This window comes from Rattus norvegicus, chromosome 9 (genome assembly GCF_036323735.1).
Source record: "Rattus norvegicus strain BN/NHsdMcwi chromosome 9, GRCr8, whole genome shotgun sequence".
NCBI classification, from domain to species: Eukaryota; Metazoa; Chordata; class Mammalia; order Rodentia; family Muridae; genus Rattus; species Rattus norvegicus.
In genome coordinates, this window is record NC_086027.1 from 17,487,953 (window position 1) to 17,511,411 (window position 23,459).

Here is a 23,459-nt window from a genome sequence, read left to right on the forward strand (position 1 = left end):
TTCCCAGTGAGACTGAGATTCAAAGGCATTTATACAGTCACTGTTCACTGCGTTTCCACTCTGTGAATTTCAAGTTCATCATGCATACATTACCCAGTGTTCAGGGTGAGGGGTCCTGTGATAGTGAGTGTGGCACGTGTACGGCATTAGAGGTTGGGAAGAGGGACATAGCTTAAGAATCTCCCGTTAAGAAAGCTTTTCTGCTCTTTCAGGGATTCACCCAGTCTCTGCCATTTCCCCTTCCTCAACCTCCTTTTGGGATTCAGAATGAACCTTTCCTCCCATGGTCCATCAAATATGCGAATTCACTTGGGTTTATCTATCTACAGGTTTTGGTAGGAAGGCATCATCCCAAACTGTCATCAGTAAGGAAAAGGAGCATCTAAAGGAACTGGAGGAAGTCAAATTTGAATCCAGAAGTGTCAATTCGAGAGGGATGAACTTAATGGGTTGGGGATTTAGCTCAGCAGTAGAGCGCTTGCCTAGCAAGCGCAAGGCCCTGGGTTCGGTCCCCAGCTCCGGGAAAAAAAAAAGGAGAGGGATGAACTTTATCAAATCCTGGACCTTTATATCTATGATGATTGGGACCACAGGTAGTCATTATGCCCAGTGACCTGTTCACTGTCTTGTGCTCTCTCTCTGCTAACCCAGGATTTCCTCATAGCACGAGAGAGTTTCACCTCTCATCCTGGATTTTAATGAGATTTGGCAAGCATTTGCTTGTGAGATAAGCTAGGTGCTGTGTGTTTAGGGTCAACCTCTTTTGTACTTGACCCTGAGCTCCTTGGATTAGCGTTGGTTCTGTCAACAGCTAGAAGGACCTGGTCACACTTGCTGCCTGTAAGTGAGGGAATGAAATGCCTGCACGTCATCATTCTTTTCCTCTGATTTTGTTCATTATACACTGATTCTCTGGCACCTCCATACATGTAGTTGGGATTCTGCTTGTGCTTGTATATGGGTTGGTTTGTATGTTTGTGAAAGTGTTTGTGGGTTTTAAGCTCTCGGTCAGGGAGTCTGGGGAGTTTGATGGGATCTGAGGATTTGTGTGGTGGATAGTTTGCAGGTCATGATGGTGGGGATGCCCACATGGATCAACTGAGCACTTTGCATCTTCTATTTACTTAGGTGGTAGATAGGACTCTCCTGAGGGAAGGAGGGGTGACAAATCCTCTTCCCTGTCAAAGTAGTTATGCCCTCTGGGAATTCATGGAACAGTAGGAAACAAGGTTTGAGAATCCCTGTTTTCATAACAAAAGAAATGTCATCACAACTATCTGTTGGACCCAAGCCACTGCAGTACAGAGGGTCTTTGGAGAACCATATTGCCACAGCTTTTTAAAGAGTCCATATTTCAAAATAATTCTTTGCTGATTTGTGTAGAAATATTTCCTTGAAAGAATTGTTTTTGGAGTCTCACTGTTGTGTTTTTGCTTTGGTCTTTGTATTTGCCACATTCTTCCCTCCCCCTCATTTCTTAAATTTGAATTTTTTATTGGGTTTTTTTATTTACAATTCACCTAATTCTGAAATCATGAGTTCAGGTGGTTATTTATTCCTTGGGCCATGTCCCAACACAGGCTGGATGTCGAATTGCCAATACTTCAATCCGAACATGAGATGAGAATGATGGCTATGCAAATGATGACCAACTCAATAAGTGATGCCATGGAGAGGTACAAGGAGTTCATACAAGTGAACAGTTCCTACCAGTGAGTCGCTGACAGAGATGAGAACCCAGCACTAGGCAGGGAATGCTTCTGTCCTGTATGACTTTGAACCAAAGTCAGGGCTCTGGTTCTGTAGTGTCTGACTCTTAACAAGAAGCCTGCCTTATGGCAAGGGTCTTAGATTTGTAGCTCTTGGACTCAGTTGTCGTACATGTGAAGAGTGTAGAAGACCCTCCAATTGTTATTTTCCCCATTAAGGATCCTCTAGATAGAAAGTTTTGTACCATAATGGGAATATCCATCAACTCTGAATCTCTAGGACTCTGACAGGAGATTTAAAGATCTATGATCCATGAGAAACACATGGAAAGATTGTACAGTTATTGGGTCTTCTATCCTCCCTCAGAGGGGCTTTCCCCACCACGTGAAGATGGTTTCACCATACCATGGACATACGAGCTCCCTTATGGACCATCTCTTCTTCCTTGATTTATATAAACCGTCTTAGTGTCAGGATTATGAGAAGTATTTGATTCATGTGGAATGTGGATTCTGGATTTGACCTCCTCTAATTGGTGCTAACTTGTATAGTGTGGCTCTATTCTGGGGATTTCTGGGGATGAGGACCCTTGAAGGGATGATTGTACTTGCAAGAGTGACAGGCAAATAGAAGCTGGCTGGGATTTACCATTTTTTGTTTGTGTTTCAGCATCAGGCACTCCCAGCTCCTGCGTGAACAAACTCAATTGAAGAATATACAGATTTTGCTGAATGAGAAGAGAGAACAGCTGGTGGAGCAGACTGAACTGCCAGCATCCTCTGTGGAGACAAAGAGGTTCTGTGAAGAGGCCGGAATGAACATCTGTGTCCCCAGAGCCAAGCAACAGCAGGTAGGGTTAGTCCTCAGGGTCAGGCTGTTCTCATGTCTTACCGTAAACATAGACAAACCAATGTAACTGTCTATTGATGGATCCATGTCCTGACCTAGGTCTCATCCAAGTGTTCATTTATGTGATGGTTTACAAGGCTTTCTGTGGAGATAGCCCCTCTTCAAGAAACTGCATGTTTGGAAAGCAAATGCTCCTGCTCTTCGAGAATCTGCACTTCATTAAGGGAGATAGGTTGATCACACATCACAGCACTATATGCCATTATGTGTGGAGGGTGCTATGTGGGAGCCCCTCTTTAGACTAGAGCAGGGCTTTGAGGGATGAAGCAAAACCCTGAAGCTCATTTTCTTTTCAGGGATCTTGTGAGACTCCAGGAAGTAAATAGTTTTCAAGGAGGAGACCCTCATGGAAATGCCAAAGAAATGGTTCTCATTGTCATTTGTGGTGGCTTTTGTTCTTCCTCCCCCCTTCCCCTCTATATGAAGATGGTGCCTTCATGCTTCATAGATCTTGGGTAACTACAGAGCCTGAGGAGCATCATGTCATTCCTGTCTTATTTGAGTGCTCCTGGAGAGTTCATAACTGGGCCTTACAATCTGAAGCTGGTTAGAAGAGCAAGGATATGGAAATGTTTCTCAAAGGCTGACGGTTGCCATGAGAGATTTGAGACTTCAAGAACAAAGTTATCCGTATATACCCCCAATTCTCACCAAGGAAGGTGCATTGCTGTGCTGACCTGCATCTTAGGGAGCATGTGGAGAGGCCAGTTCATGACATGGAATTTTGTCCAGTCATTATCCAACTTAGTCCTTTAAGCCCAGGTCTCTCAACAAACATGAAGCTTCCTGTTTTGTTCTGGCCAGCAGTCTTTGCATCACCAGTCCAGTTCCAGGTGGAGCCCCCTCTCTTATTTGTCTCAACACATTCTTAAACCATTCAGCTATTTTAAAAATAATGATTAGATTTCTTTACTTTACCTGAACAGAGGAATCCCCCAGGAAGATTCTGGTTTGTCTTATTGGCTTCACCATTATATTGCATGGAATCCTAGAGTGCAACCCTCTGCTGACATGCTTTGCTGACTATATCATGGGCACGGCATTCTTTCAGGATAGATTCCCTCTCAAAATTGTACACAGTGCTGCATTTCAGAAAAGTCACTGTATGTTATTTATTTAGCCTCCTTCTGACTGACATTGAGGTTGTTTTAACATCACATGAACACTAATGTGATGAAAAGTTCCTGGTAAATGACCATGAATCGCTATCTTCTCTGATGCTTCCAAGGTCTTCTAAGAAGGAAACAGGGTAGTTTTAGTGAGGGGCCTATGATGAGTCAACATAGAGCTTGATGGAGTCTTTTCCCTCTCTCTTGGGAATTTGATGTTGTGTTGTTTAGGCTATCTGTGCAGAACATGTAACTTACTCGTAGGACCAGAAAGTATCTGCATAGAAAGGTTTCCTGAAGTGGAAATGAGTACAGACCAGGGCAGCACAGCCTGCTTGAGTCTAAGAGACTCGTACACAGCATTGTTCCCACTAATTTCTCACTCAACAGGAAATGTGCTGCGTAAGAGCAAAGTTTTCATTTGTGCATGCGAGTGTGTATTTGTGTGTGTGTGTGTGTGTGTGTGTGTGTGTGTGTGTTTGCAGTAGTGAATGTGTTTCCCTCTATTTCCAAGTATCATAAGAAGAGAATTCTAAGAGTTCACTTTACATCCATGAAACATGAAATACAGCTGCCCAGTCATTTGGCATCTCCATGTAGCTCTGTACAGCAAAAGGACACCTAAGTTATAAATTTATTCTGTTTACAAAAAAATCGCAACAGAATTATCTTGTGAAGTGTGGGGGAGGAGTGGGAAATATGTTCAAGTGAGCCGTGTATCACAGTGGTAACAAATGGTACAGGCCTGGAGCTTGCAGGTCCCTTTTTGTTATGGTGTAGAAGCAAGACAATAAAGTCCTGTAGAAATGCAACCCCCAAAAAGAGGACACAAAAACACCTGTAAAGTTAGATTTTCAAGTGATTGTGGGCAAAACTACTGATCTGCATTGAAATCCTTTGGAGCACATCATAGGAGTGGAGTTAAGGGAGGTAAGGGCTAGGCTTCTCTATAAAATCCATGAGTTTATGCGGCTTCTCTGTTCTTTGTGAATTGTGAAAGCCCACTGGAAGGTTGTGTCACTCACTGTGTCTTCTCCAAGGTTGCTTTCCACATTGCCTGCTACCATTTCTTCCCAGCTACCTTGGCACACTACAGCTTCCCCTGGGAGTTTGGCTTGGATTATATTCACTGAGATTTTGAGTTGCTTGGAGTTGTATTGTCATCCAGCAAAAGTCCCATAGCTATGCTGTGGTGCAAGAAAAGAGCAGTGTCAGGAGCCCCTTTAGGTGCACAGATAATCTAAAGCTCTCCCCTATGTTATCTGTGTAGCATTCTGCAAGTGCTGTCAATCAACATCATTTTCTCTCAGTTAATTTCAGCCTAAATGGAGTTAGGAGAAATGATGAAATTCAGATGGGTCTGGGAGTGTAAGAACAGGTAGCCCTATGAAAAGCCATGTTCAGAAAGTGGAACAGAAGTTTTAGTGAACCCAGTGATTCCACAACAAGGAGTAGGTATTGCCATTGCAACTAGGGCACATCAGTGTTGTAGTTGTCCCAGAGTAGCCCTGAAGGAGAATCTATCCAGACGTCCATCAGGCAAGGAGTAAAAGTGTACCATAGGGTGGAGCCCTTCCATAGATTCTGATTCAGTCTGAGAAAATCCATGCAAGCTTTTACGTACTTACTCAAAATATCTGTGGCACAATCACATTACAGGGAGAAAAATTGTTGATTTGGATCCTGGTTATGGAGATTTCCTATGATTCTAGCTTTGGGCATGAAGTCACTCAGGCTATGGTAAAGACAGCTCAGATTAGAAGAAGCTGCACACTTTGGGGAAAGTCTGAAAGAGTGAACAAGAACAAGAGTCTAGTCTACCACCAACATATGATCCTTTGCTGGGGAAGAAGACTGCTCTACACAGCCCTGGGAACTTGCAAAGCAAGATTGGTAATAGGGAAAGAACCCTGAGTCTATGTCGATTTATGAGAGGACAGCACATCACTGACTGAGCTACCTATAGGCTCTATTCACTATGTACATATCCCACTCAACATTTGTTTTTATGCCTCCAGCGAATCCTGGGGAATCTTTACATTAAGCATTAATGTTCAGGTAGGAACACAGACTGGAATCCATTTGAATATCCTTTCCCTATATAAGTACCCGTTTTGGGTGAATGACCACCTACATGGATTTCAGCCTCAGGCAGCTAAAGAGCTACTCAGACTATAGTTCTGGTACAGTTCATGTGAATTTTGCCCATGAAACAATATATATGATCCTCTGGATTTCTTGCTATGTTCTACTCCTTTCTTCCTGTGATCTCTCTGGAAAGATCTGAGGACATTTTCTCTTCTGACCTCTCACAAATTGCCTTACACTAGCCATAGACTTACAGGGTGCTGTTCTGTTTCTACATCACAATCACCTTTAATGTCCATGTGTATGCTGGGAAGATTTGCATGGAGCACATTCTCAGTGATTACAGGATCTATGCACTTCCCATGGATTTGAAGTGAGATGGCTTCTCTGTGTATTTGCAGATTCAGTGGTTACAAATGGAAACTAGACGGGTTCCTTCAGTGCTAACATAATCAGAACTTTCACCTCAATTCTGGGCATGTTCTCCAGAAGGAATACACATGGTATTCTAGGTTGCTCATATGTCTCTTGAACTCAGATTCAGACCCAGCTACAATGTTATTATTCAATATAATATACCTGGACCAGTGACAAAATATGCTCATTTTTCTCTTAATCCCAGTACAGTCCATAGTCCACAGTTCAAATTCTAGCAGTTTGAAAACCTGAGATATAAATCCAAGCCCAGTTACTCTATGACACTTGGGGATGCAGGGACTGACCTCAGCTGACAGGTCATGCTGGATTGTCCAACTGAATAGAGCTGATGTAAGAGGGAGAGCTGAATTGGAAACCACTCACCAAACCTTTATTCCCTTGCTCTGCTAGGTCTGAAATTCTCCAGCAGAAACTCGAACATGACACAGACCACGACAAGATCTCCCTTGGAGAGAAGAGCTACAGGAGGAGAACTAAGTGTGCACAGCAAATACACCACTATTGCGTCTCATCTGTAATGTCCATAGCAATTGTGGACTGCATTTTCCTCCTTTACTTTGATTTCTTTGGATTGAATAGGCCGTACTTTCACCTCAGCTCTCTCCAGCAAGTGTACACTTTTGGAGGGACCCAGAGAAGTGTTGATGCACATCAATCAAGAGCTGCTGGTCATCCAGAAAGACTGTGCACGTGTAAATTTGTACTTGTCCTGATGGGTCATGCAGAAGAGTTTCATGGAGATCAGTTCACAATATTGGAAAGTCTTTGAGACAAAGTCTGTAATATCATTTATACTCAGTATTGGATGGCTTTGTCCTTAATGCCCCCACTCCAACAAAACAGACCTACTTCCACTCCTCTTGAAAAGATTATTACCACCAGTAACTGCTTGTCTACTGTGTCTCCAAGGAAAGACACAGGCTATAAATCTATTCTGCAGAAGGAGCAGCAAAAAATGCTTAGCGCAGCTCCTCTATTTAAAGTGTGGCTGAGTTTTGATTATTTTGGTTATTTGGTTTTCCTCCTATTCATTTGAAGTTTTGTTATTTATGTGTTGTTGTTTTGTTCATTTTGTTTTCTATTTTGATAAGGATATAGACTGTATATATTGACTACCTGCATCTGGTTACTATCAAGTAAATTGGATATATCCTGGTGAAAAAAAGAGTAATCTCAAACTCTTCACTCTTTTTTTTCCCTTTTTTTTTGTTATTTTTTTTATTTTTTATTTTTTTTATTTGTTAACTTGAGTATTTCTTATATACATTTCGAGTGTTATTCCCTTTCCCGGTTTCCGGGCAAACATCCCCCTCCCCCCTCCCCTTCCTTATGTGTGTTCCCCTCCCAACCCTCCCCCCATTGCCACCCTCCGCCCATAGACTAGTTCATTGGGGGTTCAGTCTTAGCAGGACCCAGGGCTTCCCCTTCCACTGGTGCTCTTACTAGGATATTCATTGCTACCTATGGGGTCAGAGTCCAGGGTCAGTCCATGTATAGTCTTTAGGTAGTGGCTTAGTCCCTGGAAGCTCTGGTTGCTTGGCATTGTTGTACTTTTGGGGTCTCGAGCCCCTTCAAGCTCTTCCAGTTCTTTCTCTGATTCCTTCAACTGGGGTTCTATTCTCAGTTCAGTGGTTTGCTGCTGGTATTCGCCTCTGTATTTGCTGTATTCTGGCTGTGTCTCTCAGGAGCGATCTACATCCGGCTCCTGTCGGTCTGCACTTCTTTGCTTCATCCATCTTGTCTAATAGGGTGGCTGTATATGTATGGGCCAAATGTGGGGCAGGCTCTGAATGGGTGTTCCTTCAGTCTCTGTTTTAATCTTTGCCTCTCCCTTCCCTGCCAAGGGTATTCTTTTTCCTCATTTAAAGAAGGAGTGAAGCATTCACATTTTGATCATCCGTCTTGAGTTTCGTTTGTTCTAGGGATCTAGGGTAATTCAAGCATTTGGGCTAATAGCCACTTATCAATGAGTGCATACCATGTATGTCTTTCTGTGATTGGGTTAGCTCACTCAGGATGATATTTTCCAGTTCCAACCATTTGCCTACGAATTTCATAAACTCGTTGTTTTTGATAGCTGAGTAATATTCCATTGTGTAGATGTACCACAATTTCTGTTTCCATTCCTCTGTTGAAGGGCATCTGGGTTCTTTCCAGCTTCTGGCTATTATAAATAAGGCTGCGATGAACATAGTGGAGCACGTGTCTCTTGTATATGTTGAGGCATCTTTTGGGTATATGCCCAAGAGAGGTATAGCTGGATCCTCAGGCAGTTCAATGTCCAATTTTCTGAGGAACCTCCAGACTGATTTCCAGAATGGTTTTACCAGTCTGCAATCCCACCAACAATGGAGGAGTGTTCCTCTTTCTCCACATCCTCGCCAGCATCTGCTGTCACCTGAGTTTTTGATCTTAGCCAATCGCACTGGTGTGAGGTGAAGTCTCAGGGTTGTTTTGATTTGCATTTCCCTTATGACTAAAGATGTTGAACATTTCTTTAGGTGTTTCTCAGCCATTCGGCATTCCTCAGCTGTGAATTCTTTGTTTAGCTCTGAACCCCATTTTTTCATAGGGTTATTTGTTTCCCTGCGGTCTAACTTCTTGAGTTCTTTGTATATTTTGGATATAAGGCCTCTATCTGTTGTAGGATTGGTAAAGATCTTTTCCCAATCTGTTGGTTGCCGTTTTGTCCTAACCACAGTGTCCTTTGCCTTACAGAAGCTTTGCAGTTTTATGAGATCCCATTTGTCGATTCTTGATCTTAGAGCATAAGCCATTGCTGTTTTGTTCAGGAAATTTTTTCCAGTGCCCATGTGTTCCAGATGCTTCCCTAGTTTTTCTTCTATTAGTTTGAGTGTGTCTGGTGTGATGTGGAGGTCCTTGATCCACTTGGACTTAAGCTTTGTACAGGGTGATAAGCATGGATTGATCTGCATTCTTCTACATGTTGCCCTCCAGTTGAACCAACACCATTTCCTGAAAATGCTATCTTTTTTCCATTGGATGGTTTTGGCTCCTTTGTCAAAAATCAAGTGACCATAGGTGTGTGGGTTCATTTCTGGGTCTTCAATTCTATTCCATTGGTCTATCTGTCTGTCTCTGTACCAATACCATGCAGTTTTTATCACTATTGCTCTGTAATACTGCTTGAGTTCAGGGATAGTGATTCCCCCTGAAGTCCTTTTATTGGTGAGGATAGCTTTAGCTATCCTGGGTTTTTTGTTATTCCAGATGAATTTGCAAATTGTTTTGTCTAACTCTTTGAAGAATTGGATTGGTATTATGATGGGGATTGCATTGAATCTGTAGATTGCTTTTGGTAAAATGGCCATTTTTACTATATTAGTCCTGCCAATCCATGAGCATGGGAGATCTTTCCATCTTCTGAGGTCTTCTTCAATTTCTTTCCTCAGTGTCTTGAAGTTCTTATTGTACAGATCTTTTACTTGCTTGGTTAAAGTCACACCGAGGTACTTTATATTATTTGGGTCTATTATGCAGGGTGTCGTTTCCCTAATTTCTTTCTCGGCTTGTTTCTCTTTTGTATAGAGGAAGGCAACTGATTTATTTGAGTTAATTTTATACCCAGCCACTTTGCTGAAGTTGTTTATCAGCTTTAGTAGTTCTCTGGTGGAACATTTTGGGATCACTTAAATATACTATCATGTCATCTGCAAATAGTGATATTTTGACCTCTTCTTTTCCGATCTGTATCCCTTTGATCTCCTTTTGTTGTCTGATTGCTCTGGCTAGAACTTCAAGAACTATATTGAATAAGTAGGGAGAGAGTGGGCAGCCTTGTCTAGTCCCCGATTTTAGTGGGATTGCTTCAAGTTTCTCTCCATTTAGTTTAATGTTAGCAACTGGTTTGCTGTATATGGCTTTTACTATGTTTAGGTATGGGCCTTGAATTCCTATTCTTTCCAGGACTTTTATCATGAAGGGGTGTTGAATTTTGTCAAATGCTTTCTCAGCATCTAATGAAATGATCATGTGGTTCTGTTCTTTCAGTTTGTTTATATAATGGATCACGTTGATGGTTTTCCGTATATTAAACCATCCCTGCATGCCTGGGATGAAGCCAACTTGATCATGGTGGATGATTGTTTTGATGTGCTCTTGGATTCGGTTTGCCAGAATTTTATTGAGTATTTTTGCGTCGATATTCATAAGGGAAATTGGTCTGAAGTTCTCTTTCTTTGTTGTGTCTTTGTGTGGTTTAGGTATAAGAGTAATTGTGGCTTCATAGAAGGAATTCGGTAGGGCTCCATCTGTTTCAATTTTGTGGAATAGTTTGGATAATATTGGTATGAGGTCTTCTATGAAGGTTTGATAGAATTCTGCACTAAACCCGTCTGGACCTGGGCTCTTTTTGGTTGGAAGACCTTTAATGACTGCTTCTATTTCCTTAGGAGTTATGGGGTTGTTTAACTGGTTTATCTGTTCCTGATTTAACTTCGATACCTGGTATCTGTCTAGGAAATTGTCCATTTCCTGAAGATTTTCAAATTTTGTTGAATATAGGTTTTTATAGTAAGATCTGATGATTTTTTGAATTTCCTCTGAATCTGTAGTTATGTCTCCCTTTTCATTTCTGATTTTGTTAATTTGGACGCACTCTCTGTGTCCTCTCGTTAGTCTGGCTAAGGGTTTATCTATCTTGTTGATTTTCTCAAAGAACCAACTTTTGGTTCTGTTGATTCTTTCTATGGTCCTTTTTGTTTCTACTTGGTTGATTTCAGCTCTGAGTTTGATTATTTCCTGCCTTCTACTCCTCCTGGGTGTATTTGCTTCTTTTTGTTCTAGAGCTTTTAGGTGTGCTGTCAAGCTGCTGACATATGCTCTTTCCTGTTTCTTTCTGCAGGCACTCAGCGCTATGAGTTTTCCTCTTAGCACAGCTTTCATTGTGTCCCATAAGTTTGAGTATGTTGTATCTTCATTTTCATTAAATTCTAAAAAGTTTTTAATTTCTTTCTTTATTTCTTCCTTGACCAGGTTATCATTGAGTAGAGCATTGTTCAATTTCCACGTATATGTGGGCATTCTTCCCTTATTTTTATTGAAGACCAGTTTTAGGCCGTGGTGGTCCGATAGCACGCATGGGATTATTTCTATCTTTCTGTACCTGTTGAGGCCCGTTTTTTGACCAATTATATGGTCAATTTTGGAGAAAGTACCATGAGGAGCTGAGAAGAAGGTATATCCTTTTGCTTTAGGATAGAATGTTCTATAAATATCCGTTAAGTCCATTTGGCTCATGACTTCTCTTAGTCTGTCGACATCACTGTTTAATTTCTGTTTCCATTATCTGTCCATTGATGAGAGTGGGGTGTTGAAATCTCCCACTATTATTGTGTGAGGTGCAATGTGTGTTTTGAGCTTTAGTAAGGTTTCTTTTATGTATGTAGGTGCCCTTGTATTTGGGGCATAGATATTTAGGATTGAGAGTTCATCTTGGTGGATTTTTCCTTTGATGAATATGAAGTGTCCTTCCTTATCTTTTTTGATGACTTTTAGTTGGAAATTGATTTTATTTGATATTAGAATGGCTACTCCAGCTTGCTTCTTCTGACCATTTGCTTGGAAAGTTGTTTTCCAGCCTTTCACTCTGAGGTAGTGTCTGTCTTTGTCTCTGAGGTGTGTTTCCTGTAGGCAGCAGAATGCAGGGTCCTCGTTGCGTATCCAGTTTGTTAATCTATGTCTTTTTATTGGGGAGTTGAGGCCATTGATATTGAGAGATATTAAGGAATAGTGATTATTGTTTCCCTTTATATTCATATTTGGATGTGAGGTTATGTTTGTGTGCTTTCATTCTCTTTGTTTTGTTGCCAAGACGATTAGTTTCTTGCTTCTTCTAGGGTACAGCCTCCTTATGTTGGGCTTTACCATTTATTATCCTTTGTAGTGCTGGATTTGTAGAAAGATATTGTGTAAATTTGGTTTTGTCATGGAATATCTTGCTTTCTCCATCAATGTTAATTGAGAGTTTTGCTGGATACAGTAACCTGGGCTGGCATTTGTGTTCTCTTAGGGTCTGTATGATATCAGTCCAGGATCTTCTGGCCTTCATAGTTTCTGGCGAGAAGTCTGGTGTGATTCTGATAGGTCTCCCTTTATATGTTTCTTGACCTTTTTCCCTTACTGCTTTTAATATTCTTTCTTTATTTTGTGCGTTTGGTGTTTTGACAATTATGTGACGGGAGGTGTTTCTTTTCTGGTCCAATCTATTTGGAGTTCTGTAGGCTTCTTGTATGTCTATGGGTATCTCTTTTTTTAGGTTAGGGAAGTTTTCTTCTATGACTTTGTTGAAGATATTTACTGGTCCTTTGAGCTGGGAGTCTTCACTCTCTTCTATACCTATTATCCTTAGGTTTGATCTTCTCATTGAGTCCTGGATTTCCTGTATGTTTTGGACCAGTAGCTTTTTCTGCTTTACATTATCTTTGACAGTTGAGTCAATGATTTCTATGGAATCTTCTGCTCCTGAGATTCTCTCTTCCATCTCTTGTATTCTGTTGGTGAAGCTTGTATCTACAGCTCCTTGTCTCTTCTTTTGGTTTTCTATATCCAGGGTTGTTTCCATGTGTTCTTTCTTGATTGCTTCTATTTCCATTTTTAATTCCTTCAACTGTTTGATTGTGTTTTCCTGGAATTCTTTCAGGGATTTTTGCGATTCCTCTCTGTAGGCTTCTACTTGTTTATTAATGTTTTCCTGTGTTTCCCTAAGTGTGTTCATGTCTTTCTTGAAGTCCTCCAGCATCATGATCAAATATGATTTTGAAACTAGATCTTGCTTTTCTGGTGTGTTTGGATATTCCATGTTTGTTTTGGTGGGAGAATTGGGCTCTGATGATGGCATGTAGTCTTGGTTTCTGTTGCTTGGGTTCCTGCGCTTGCCTCTCGCCATCAGATTATCTCTAGTGTTACTTTGTTCTGCTATTTCTGACAGTGGCTAGACTGTCCTATACGCCTGTGTGTCAGGAGTGCTGTAGACCTGTTTTCCTCTCTTTCAGTCAGTTATGGGGACAGTGTGTTCTGCTTTCGGGCCTGTAGTTTTTCCTCTCTACAGGTCTTCAGCTGTTCCTGTGGGCCTGTGTCTTGAGTTCACCAGGCAGCTTTCTTGCAGCAGAAAATTTGGTCTTACCTGTGGTCCCGAGGCTCAGGTTCGCTCGTGGGGTGCTGCCCAGGGGCTCTCTGCAGCGGCAGCAACCAGGAAGACCTGTGCCGCCCCTTCCGGGAGCTTCAGTGCACCAGGGTTCCAGATGGTCTTTGGCAAACTCTTCACTCTTAAGAACCTTCTTTATTGATCACTAGTGTCAACATCTGAAGTCCCACAGCTATCAGGGAGGGATGGATCTCTGCATTCTCATGGGGACTGGGCATCAAAATCACTTCCCAGTCAGACTGAAATTCAAAGGCAATTATGCAGTCACTGTTCACTGTGTTCCAAACTCTATGAATTTCAACTTCATATTGCATATATTACCCACTGTGTATGCTTGCTGTCAAATATATAGTTACCTCTTAATTATACTCTGTGGATGAGAGTGTTGAACAAATTAATGGGATAAAAATTAATTTCTCTGTAATATCTCCCAGGACATATAAACGTGGCATAAGGGAGTTTAAAGCAATCGGGAAGCCTGCACCCAAATCCCATGGTGGGGAGTGCTGAACACCCAGGAATGCAGATAATCCTGAGACCACAACAGAAAGCCACTTCTGCCCAGCTCTGCCCACATCTCTGGCCCAGTATTAATCTGCATGATGCCTCTGGAAACAGGAATAGAGGAGCAGTCAGTGGCAGGAACCTGCTTGGTTCAGCCTGGGCCCAGAACCTACCTGGGCCCTGAGCATATTTGAAGAAAACCAGAGGCATACAATTCTCTGTTTCCTGACTGTGGCTTTTTTTGATTCGAAGCTCTAAACACCATTTTGTTGTTGAATTTTAATTGGATATCTTTCTTTTTGAATTCAAATATTATTCTTTCCTTTTTCCAAGAAATAAGTCCTTATACCATCGCCCTCCTCCTCTGCTATAAAAGTATTCCCTTCACCAGCCATCCACTTTCCCAGCCTAGGCAGGACCAAGGGCTGCTCATTCCATTTGTGCCCAAGAAGACCATACTCTGATACACATGCAGATGAGGCCATGGCACAGTCCCTGTATAGTGGTTGGGTAGTGGTTTAGTCTCTGGGAACTCTGCTTGGCAGGCATGGTTGTTCTTATGGGGTTGCAAGTCCCTTCAACTCTTTCAATCTTTCTGTAATTCCTCCAACTGAGGTCCTGTTCTCAGTTCAATGGTTTGCTGCTAGCATTCGCCACTGTATTTGACATGCTCTGGCTGTGCCTCTCAGGAGACATCTATATCCAGTTCCTGTCAGCCTGCACCTCTTAGCTTCATCCACCTTATCTAGTTTGAAGGCTGTATGTGTATAGGTCACATATGGGGTAGACTCTGAATGGCCATTTCTCTAGGCTCTGTTTTAAACGTTGCATCCCTATCCCTTCAATAGGGATTCTTCTTCTCTTTTAAAGGAAGGAGTGAAGAACCAGCATTTTGGTCATCCTTCCTGAATTTCATTTGGTCTGTGAATCTTGGAGAATTTGAGCATTTGGGCTAATATCCACTTATCAATGAGTGCATACCATGTGTGTATTTCTGTCATTGGGTTAACTCACTCAGGATGATATTTTCTGGTTCATTCTCTTTGCCTATGAATTTCATGAAGTCATTGTTTTTGATATCTCTGTAGTATTCTATTGTGTAGATGTACCACACTTTCTGTTTCCATTCCTCTGTTGATGGGCATCTGGGATCTTTTAATTTTCTGACTATTATAAATAAGGCTGCTATGAACATGGTGGAGCATGTGCCCTGTTGTATGTTGGAGCATCTTTTGGGTATATGTGCAAGAGAGGTATAGCTGGGTCCTCAGCTAGTGCAATGTCTAATTTTCTGAGGAACCTCCAGACTGATATCCAGAATGGTTGTACCAGTCTGCAATCTCACCAAAAATGGAGGAATGTTCCTCTTTCTGACATCCGTGCAAGCATCTTCTGTCGCCTGAGTATTTTATCTTAGCCATTCAGACTGGTGTGAGGTGGAATCTCAGGGTTGTTTTGATTTGCATTTCACTTATAACTAAAGATGTTGAACATTTCTTTTGGTGCTTCTCAGCCACTCCATATTCCTCAGCTATGAATTCTTTGTTTAGCTCTGAACTGCAATTTTTAATAGGGTTATTAGTCTCCCTGCAGTCCAACTTCATGAGTTCTTTATATATGTTGGATATTAGCCCTCTATCAGTTGTAGGATTAGTAAAGGTCTTTTCCCAATCTGTTGTTTGCTGTTTTGTCCTAACCACAGTGTCCTTTGTCTTACAGAAGCTTTGTAGCTTTATGAGGTCCCATTTGTCTATTCTTGATCTTAGAGCATAAGCCATTCGTGTTTTGTTCAGGAAATTTTTTCCAGTGTCCATGTGTTCAAGATTCTTTCCTGCTTTTGCTTCTATTAGTTTGAGTGATCTGGTTTGATGTAGAGGTCCTTGATCCACCTGGACTTTAGCTTTACACAGGGCAATAAGAAGGGGATGATTTGTACTCCTCCATATGCTGACCTCCATTTGAACCAGCACCCTTTGCTAAAAATGCTATCCTTTTTCCACTGGATGCTTTTGTCTCCTTTGTCAAAAATCAAGTGCCCATAGGTGTGCTGGTTCATTTCTGGGTCTGCAGTTCTATTCCACTGGTCTATCTTCCTGTCTCTGTACCAATACCATACAGTTTTATCACTAATGCTCTGTAAACTGCTTGAGTTCAGGGATGGTGATTTCCAGGGAAGTCCTTTTATTGAGGATAGATTTAGCTATCTTGCGTTACTTGTTATTCCAAATGAGTTTGCAAATTGTTCTGTCTAACCCTATGAAGAATTGGAATCGAATTTTGATGGAAATTGCATTGCAACTGTAGGTCACTTTGGGAAAATGGCCATTTTTACTATCTTCATACTGCCAAGCCATGAACATGGGAGATCTTTCCATTTTCTGAGATCTTCTTCAATTTCTTTCTTCATATCATGCAGTTCTTGTCACACAGATCTTTCACTTGTTTGATAAAAGTCACACTGAGGTATTTTTATATGATTTGGGACTACTATGAAAGGTGTCATTTCCCTAATTTCTTTCTCAGCTTGTTTGTCTTTTGTGTAGAGGAAGGCTACTGATTTGTTTGAGTTAATTTTATACTCAACCACTTTGCTGAAGTTGTTTATCAGGCTTAGGAGTTCTCTGTTGTAACTTTTGGGGTATACCATGTATACTACCCTATCCTCTGCAACAGTGATATTTTGACTTCTTCCTTTCCAATCTGTATCCTTTTGACCTCCCTTTGTTGTCTGAGTTTTGGCGAATGCTGGGGACAACATACTATGGAGACATCTCAGTAGCCCGCAGTAGCTTTTTGTAAAAACTGGTTGTTTCCATTTCTCCAAACCTTACCCCTCGACAACGGCTGTATAGATTTCATTTGTGTGTGACTGCCTATCAGTTGGCCTTGGTGTGCACAATTATTGTATTGTATCTGACTTTCCTACTTCTTTCTCCTTCTGCTCTGGTGAATTCTGTGAAACTAGATGTTCCTTGATGTTATGATTCTTAGACAATTGGAAATTGATGCATAGGGGCACAGCACAGCACAGCCCTAGTGGCCCAGGTAGATACTGTGTATTCTCATCTTGGAAAAAATGTAATAACTGCAGAATTGTAGTTCTAGATTAGGGTTTTACTTGCAAAGACAGCTTGAAGAAAATAAGAGAAAATGAATTAGAGCCAACATTGGGACCCTAAGAAAGGAAAAAGTTATTGAAGTTAGGAAGTAAGTTTTACATAATATTATAGACTGGTTAAGGAAGTATAGAATATATAAAATAATATACTAGTAAACTAAGTCTAACTACTGGAACCCTTATGAGAGTCATTGTGTGCAAGGAACAGAACGCTAGTGGAATTAGTGTGCTAAGGGTTACCTTGATTCTTTCTGGTCACTGCCTGGCAGTTTTGCCTATGTCATTTATCATTAGAGTGTCGCAGGAAAATGCAATTAGCTGATCTCGGAGCTCTGGACTCTGAAGTATAAAAGTAAATGGTTAAAGTGTAAATAATGATAAGTTTACAATTATTATTATTATATTGGCCACAGGCCTGGGTATAGGGCAAGCCTGAAACTTTGGGGAACAGTTGTAATTCTTAGTTCTTGGTGGGATGTAGTCATTCTTTGCATTTGATTTGGCAATGATTATAAAAGCTCTTTTTTCTACCTGCTTTTGGATTATTAATAACTACAGAACATGTGAAGAGTAAATGAGAGAGTGCATGAGGGAGTGAATGAGAGAGTAAATCACAGAGCAAATGTAAGAACAAATATGAGAGCCAGGGAGAGAGCATAAGAGGAGAATTTGAAAATGAGTGAGGAGAGAATGTGAGGTGTGTATGAAGATTGTGTGTGTGCTTGAAAGGAGTGTGCATGTGGTGTGTGTGAGATATGTATGAGGTGTGTATGAAGAGTGTGTGTGAGAAGGAAAGGGTAATGAACAGACATGTGCATGATTGTGGGAGTTTGAGAAAAGAAAACTGCAATAAAAAAGGCAGAGTGCACAAAAGAATGCAGAGTGTGTGCAGCCTCAAGCTGAGAGAGAGAGAGAGAGAGAGAGAGAGAGAGAGAGAGAGAGAGAGAGAGAATAACTTTAAGCCTTGAAGTTGCCTGTCAGTTTGTACCCAAAGAGTCGTCTGTGGATATGTATTATGTGCCTTCCAGATATTCCTGCTTCCAGGTGAGAACTCTGATCCTGTGACCGAGGTCAGGAAAGTCTGACAGAATGGCTGCAACCCTGAGGGCAGAGGATAAAATATTTGGCCTAGACCTCCTAATTTATCTTTTCACCTGAAGCCTCATTATTAAATTTTCTTACTGGAATAGGACTACGATCCTGGTGAGGGTCTTCTCTCTTGGATACTTAATCATTTCTTCGTTGTCACAGACTGTTTGAGCTTACTCCAGTCACTGGGAGTTATTCACACCTTCAAATTTGCTGAACTTTTCAGATTTCTACCATTTGTGGCAAACTGAGCGACAAAAGCAATGAATGTTGAGCACTTCATTGGGGTCCAGTACATATGGAGCTATGGGTGTATGGATATGGTAAGTCCCTAGGAGTTACTCTAAGAAAGTAGGACTGTGCTCTTAGGACCCCTGCGTGACCTCACTTCACTTTGCCAGCTTTGTGGGCTTCTACACTGCTGGTCTGAGAAGAACTGAAAACTAATGAAATAGATGTGTAGCCTCCCATTACCTTTGTCATTGTTAGGATATTAGTAGGAGAGGTTTGATTGAAATATACTCTCAAAAATACTAACAAAACCACTGCCTCTTGTGTACCATCTGGAGGAAGTACCAAGTTCACAGACAGTTCTTCACAAACTTCTCAAAGCCAGCAAACTGGAGCACGAAGAAAGCCAAGTCCAAGGCATTCAAAACCAGCATCCTCACCAATGCCCCCAGGAAAGGCTTTGGTAAAAGAAGGGAGGTACTGAGACAGTTGGCCCTCATACACTCAGAGAAGACTGTGCCAGGAGAATTGGGGAAGGATTGTGGGAGAGAGTAATTAAGTATCAGTAGTCAGTGAGCAGAACGTAAAGTGAAAAAGAAAAAATATATAAATAGAAATAAAATAAAGGTCTTTAACAAAATGGGACACAATGTATTGCTGAACTAACTCTACTGTGTTTACACTTGCACTTGCTTTAACATCTAGAGAGACTAGATGTGATAAAGTAGGATGCCCTTGTCGTTTACATATACTATGTACACAGCAAAGACAAATGAAGTGGATAACATGCAGATCACAGATCCATTGTTCCCTCGCATCTATGTGACTCTGCTTCCCTTTATCAGGACTGTGGAGGCCTCCTCTCATCCAGGTCTCAGGGCTCAAGCAAAATGCAGTCCCCATGATCTCTGGCCAAGTGCTCTTGTGTTCCTAAAATTACTCTGCATCAGGCTGCAGAGGCACTGAAGGGCCAGCCTTCACCTTCAAGGTGCAACCACTCTTTCAGTCTTTACAGGCTCTCTGTTACTCAACTGAAGGTTTCAGCAGAGGCCTTTCATCTCAATAACAGAAGCTTACCTAATCCAAAACATTGGGAAGACATCCTACACTCCTGATTGCCTGCTTACCTGAGACCAAACTACATAGCTCTCCTCTTTATGCCTGTTTCCCTGATTTGAAAGTAAATATTGTGTTCATCTGTGGCATTGGTGGTAAGAATAAAATCCTTAACATGAATAACAGGACCATGCAGAGCATGGCCTTCACATTCTAGGTACAGAGTGAATAGCTAGACGGAATTACCAAAGAAAACAATAAGAATCCTAACAACAATTACAGAAATTATGAAATGAAATAAAACAAAAACAAAAGCAAAAACAAAAATACCTTGTGGGTGCTGGTATTAAAGGCATGTATTAACTCTGACCAGCTTTTAGGTATTTCCAATAAAAAGCAAACAAACAAACAAACAAACAAACAGCCTTATTACAGTTGCAGCAGGTGCAGGAGAGAAAGCTGGGAGATATCCTGTGCTGCTGCCCCCAGGCTGTGATTCTGCAGCAACAACTTCCTTGGGAATAGGAACCTGTATGCAGTGGGATCCCTTGCTGGGCCTGTCATCTCAAAAATAGGGACTTCCCTAATCCAAAACCTTGGAATCCAGTTTACTTCAGGCCAGGAATGAAGACAACCATCATTAAGGAAAGAGCAAGGGGAAAATTACATAGGAAAAAATATGTGCCTTAATCAGAAAAGATCCTCAACTTCTAAGGCCTCCACAATCTCCACCCCTCTCTTCTGAGCTGTGCATAGAGATGTTGTATAACTCCAGATGGTAGGAAAAGGCAGAGTTCTTCCCAGAAAAGTCATACATGATTTTCACCCTGACATCTGTGAGGTGAGGTGGCATTGTATCACAGAGTCAGCTCACCCGGGATAAGGACACAGAAGCCACAGATGACAATACCAATGGACTCCCTCCTGAACTTATGGACACATTAAAATTGAGGTTTAGCCTAACCTTAGGCCATTCCACTCCCTGCCCATCCACCTGATTTTTATGTTTGCTATGAGTAAAAGATCAGAGTGGAGCCCCAAATATCCTCATGATAGGACTTGGAAATTCAGGAAGAATGATATTGGAGAAAGGATGGCTATGTGGTTACAATGTGGTAACTGGGTTCTGACCATGAACCTCGTCCTTAGCCAATGGGGATTTTAAGGCCGGGCCTCCTGCTTGTTCCAGTGCAGGCTAAGACTTGAGGGTCAGGCCAGCTCCTGAGCCCCACACAGGGCTGCCTGCATACCCTTGTGACTGCATTAGAGCCAGAGTGCTCTCCGCCCCATCCTCTTCACTCCTCTTTGTCACAGCCATGGTCACCAAGAGCACTTGTCAAACACCTTTATACATCTATGTCAATCTCAAAGTCAGATTCCCAGAGAATCAATCCCCATAGCTGACCATAAATGAGTATTCTTTGTGTGTGTGTGTATATATACTGTTGTAGAACACAGAATAGGGATTCTTGGTGAAAGCTTCGTGGACATGTGTCTTTGCACTGGGATCTTTCCACATGACTTAGATATCCTTGCCATGAGGTCATTACCAGTCACCTTGCCATTTCAGTTTCGTTTTTCTTTTGGATGCTATCGCTGTTTGATGTAAGATCCAAGGCTGAACTTCCATACTGGGCTATGGTTTCAGACTTGATTTACAGCCATGTGCCCCTCGGGTTCTTTCCTTTTGATCCTAGAGGTTGATTAATCTTTCCAGCAAGGCTTCCAGTACTTGATAGGATTGTGCTACATGCTGTCAGAGCAGAGTTATACAGAATTCATATGCTGGCCTTCCTCTGACGGTGCTTACCTTTGCCAAGTCCTCAAACAGGGCAGCACTTGGAAAAAAAAAAAACACTGCAGGGAAAGGAATCATATATGTGGGTCTACCCCTGGCTCCTTGAGAAATGAAAGAGGAATATGGTCTTGGCTTACTGGAAGTCTTATCCCAAGACTAGGGAAGGGGACTCCAGAGAGCACTAAGCCTTCTCCTCATCCATCATAGTCTGTATAGCCTGTGGCTTTCATGTGGTCAGTGTGATGACCTTAAAATGTTCTAGGTATTTCTGCCATGTTCTGTCTCTATACCTAGACATGACCTCAGGTGTACAGTCACATTGGAAACATAAAAAGCCTAGCATCTGAATTGTGAAATTTAATGTGTGTTATATTTAAAATACCACAATAATTGAGTGGCCATTGCTACAGTAAATATTATTAGGGGGTTTCTCCCCCACCGTAGATCATTTAGTTCCCAAATAAAAGACACAAAACTTTTAGATTTAGAATAAGCCTTAAAGTACTAGAGCTGGGCAGACATCAACCCTCTGTGCTATTTTTTCTGCTTCCCTGTCCATAACCCCGAGGTATTGCTTGCCATGCTCTGCCTGGGCCACTCCTGTTCTGACAGGCTGGCCCTCATGGTAATACACTCACGATCCACCTACCCTATGGGGTGCTGTCTCCTTCCTTCTCCTCCATGTCTTTTCCCTCTTCTTGTGGACCCTTCCTGAGCCCCCAGGCCCAGGGAAACTTTGCTATGTCCCCTCTCTTCTGCCCAGCCCATGTTGTACGGATTTTATTAACCAATCAGGGATAACTTAGGAGGCAAAAAAAAATAAAGAAAGAAAGAAAGAAAGAAAATCTGGAATACATGAGGATCTCCTTGTCTTGGAGCAACCAGACCTTAGGGTACAGAATTTACCATTTGAATATACAGCAGCAGCAGACACATTATAGGCCAATCTACTTTGTAGTTGGACTGAAAGCTTGACTCTCACATCCATTGGATGTTCAACCTGGAGAAGTTATTTTACCTTTGTGTGACTCAATTCCCTTATCTGCACAGTGAGGATGATAATGAGTGTTAATTCACAGAGTTGTCTTGAGGACTGACATGTTCATATATCTAGTATTTAAACATTAAACACCATCTACTTTGCATAATTAATAAAAGTCTGTGGAAAGGGCAAAGTCATAAAGCCAGAAGAACATTTGATTTGGAAATTGGGCCATACAACTATCTCTAATAACAAATTGAGAATCAAGGAATGGTGGAAGGCTAAGGCCAGAGAATTGGGAAATCAAGGCCAGCCTGGGCTGCATAATAAGATCGTATCTCAAAATATCAAGAAAAGTCAGGTTCATAGTAATAATAAATCAAGAAATAGCCATTGTAAAGAATTTACAAAAAGCAAAGCACTGGAGCAGAGTGGATGCTGTGTGTCAAGTCCCTCTGCTGTCCATCTCTGGGACCAAGTATGCATCAGATCAGTGACGGGAATGGGGTGCTGAGAGCCTGGAGCAAAGGGATGCTGGCTGCATGGCCACATTTGAACAGCGCTAAAGCAGGACTAAATGCTAAGAAAAAAAGCCATATGCAAACCATGTAAATTTTAATGTCCTCCAGAAAGGCAAAACCACAATAATTTTACTGTTTGTCAAGCTGCTTGTGTCACCAAACTTCTAATATTGGTAAGGACGTGAAAAACTCTTGTGATGCAAACCAGTTGCCAATAAGAAGAACAACCACTGTCCTGACCAAGGTGACCTGGATGCTGTCAAATAGGCCGAGGCAGCCTGGACAGCCGTCAGAGTATGTTTAACACACAGATATCTGTCATTTCAAAAGGGGGAAAATGAAGCCACACTTTTCCCCCCACTTTTTGCAAAACCAAGAATACTCCAGCATTGAGGCTTACAAATAAAAATATGCCAAGAAACTTCATAGAATATGCATTTCTCTTGTGTGTGCTCCTGAGTGTGTGTGTTTTGTTTGTGTTTTGTATGTGTTTTGTGTGTGTGTACGTGTGAATGTGTGTGTATGTGTGAGTGTGTGTGTGAGTGTGTGTTTTGTGTGCATGTGTGTATGTCTGTGTATATGTTTGTGAATGTGTGTGTGTGTTTTGTGTGCATGTGTGTGTGTCTGTGTGTATGTGTGTGAGTGTGTGTGTGAGTGTGTGTGTTTTGTGTGCATGTTTGTGTGTGTGTGTATGTGTGTGTGTGTGTTTTGTGTGCATGTGTGTGTGTCTGTGTGTATGTA

General features: G+C 41.6%; 2 protein-coding genes across 2 annotated transcripts in view; both read left to right on the plus strand.

The window, feature by feature from the left end:
* The first annotated feature begins 29 nt into the window (after positions 1-29).
* LOC134480537 (uncharacterized) overlaps positions 30-23,459 on the plus strand; it is a 45,601-nt gene continuing 22,171 nt past the window's right edge. Inside the window, exon 1 of the mRNA XM_063268071.1 lies at positions 30-593. The gene's annotated coding sequence lies outside the window, so the exon portion shown is untranslated. The remainder of the gene's footprint in view (positions 594-23,459) is intronic.
* LOC134480548 (disks large homolog 5-like) lies at positions 657-7,419 on the plus strand. Its single transcript, XM_063268105.1, has 3 exons — positions 657-1,712; positions 2,380-2,560; positions 6,645-7,419. Exons 1-3 carry the CDS (start codon positions 1,567-1,569, stop codon positions 6,648-6,650), a joined length of 333 nt encoding a protein of 110 aa, XP_063124175.1. The 5' UTR covers positions 657-1,566; the 3' UTR covers positions 6,651-7,419.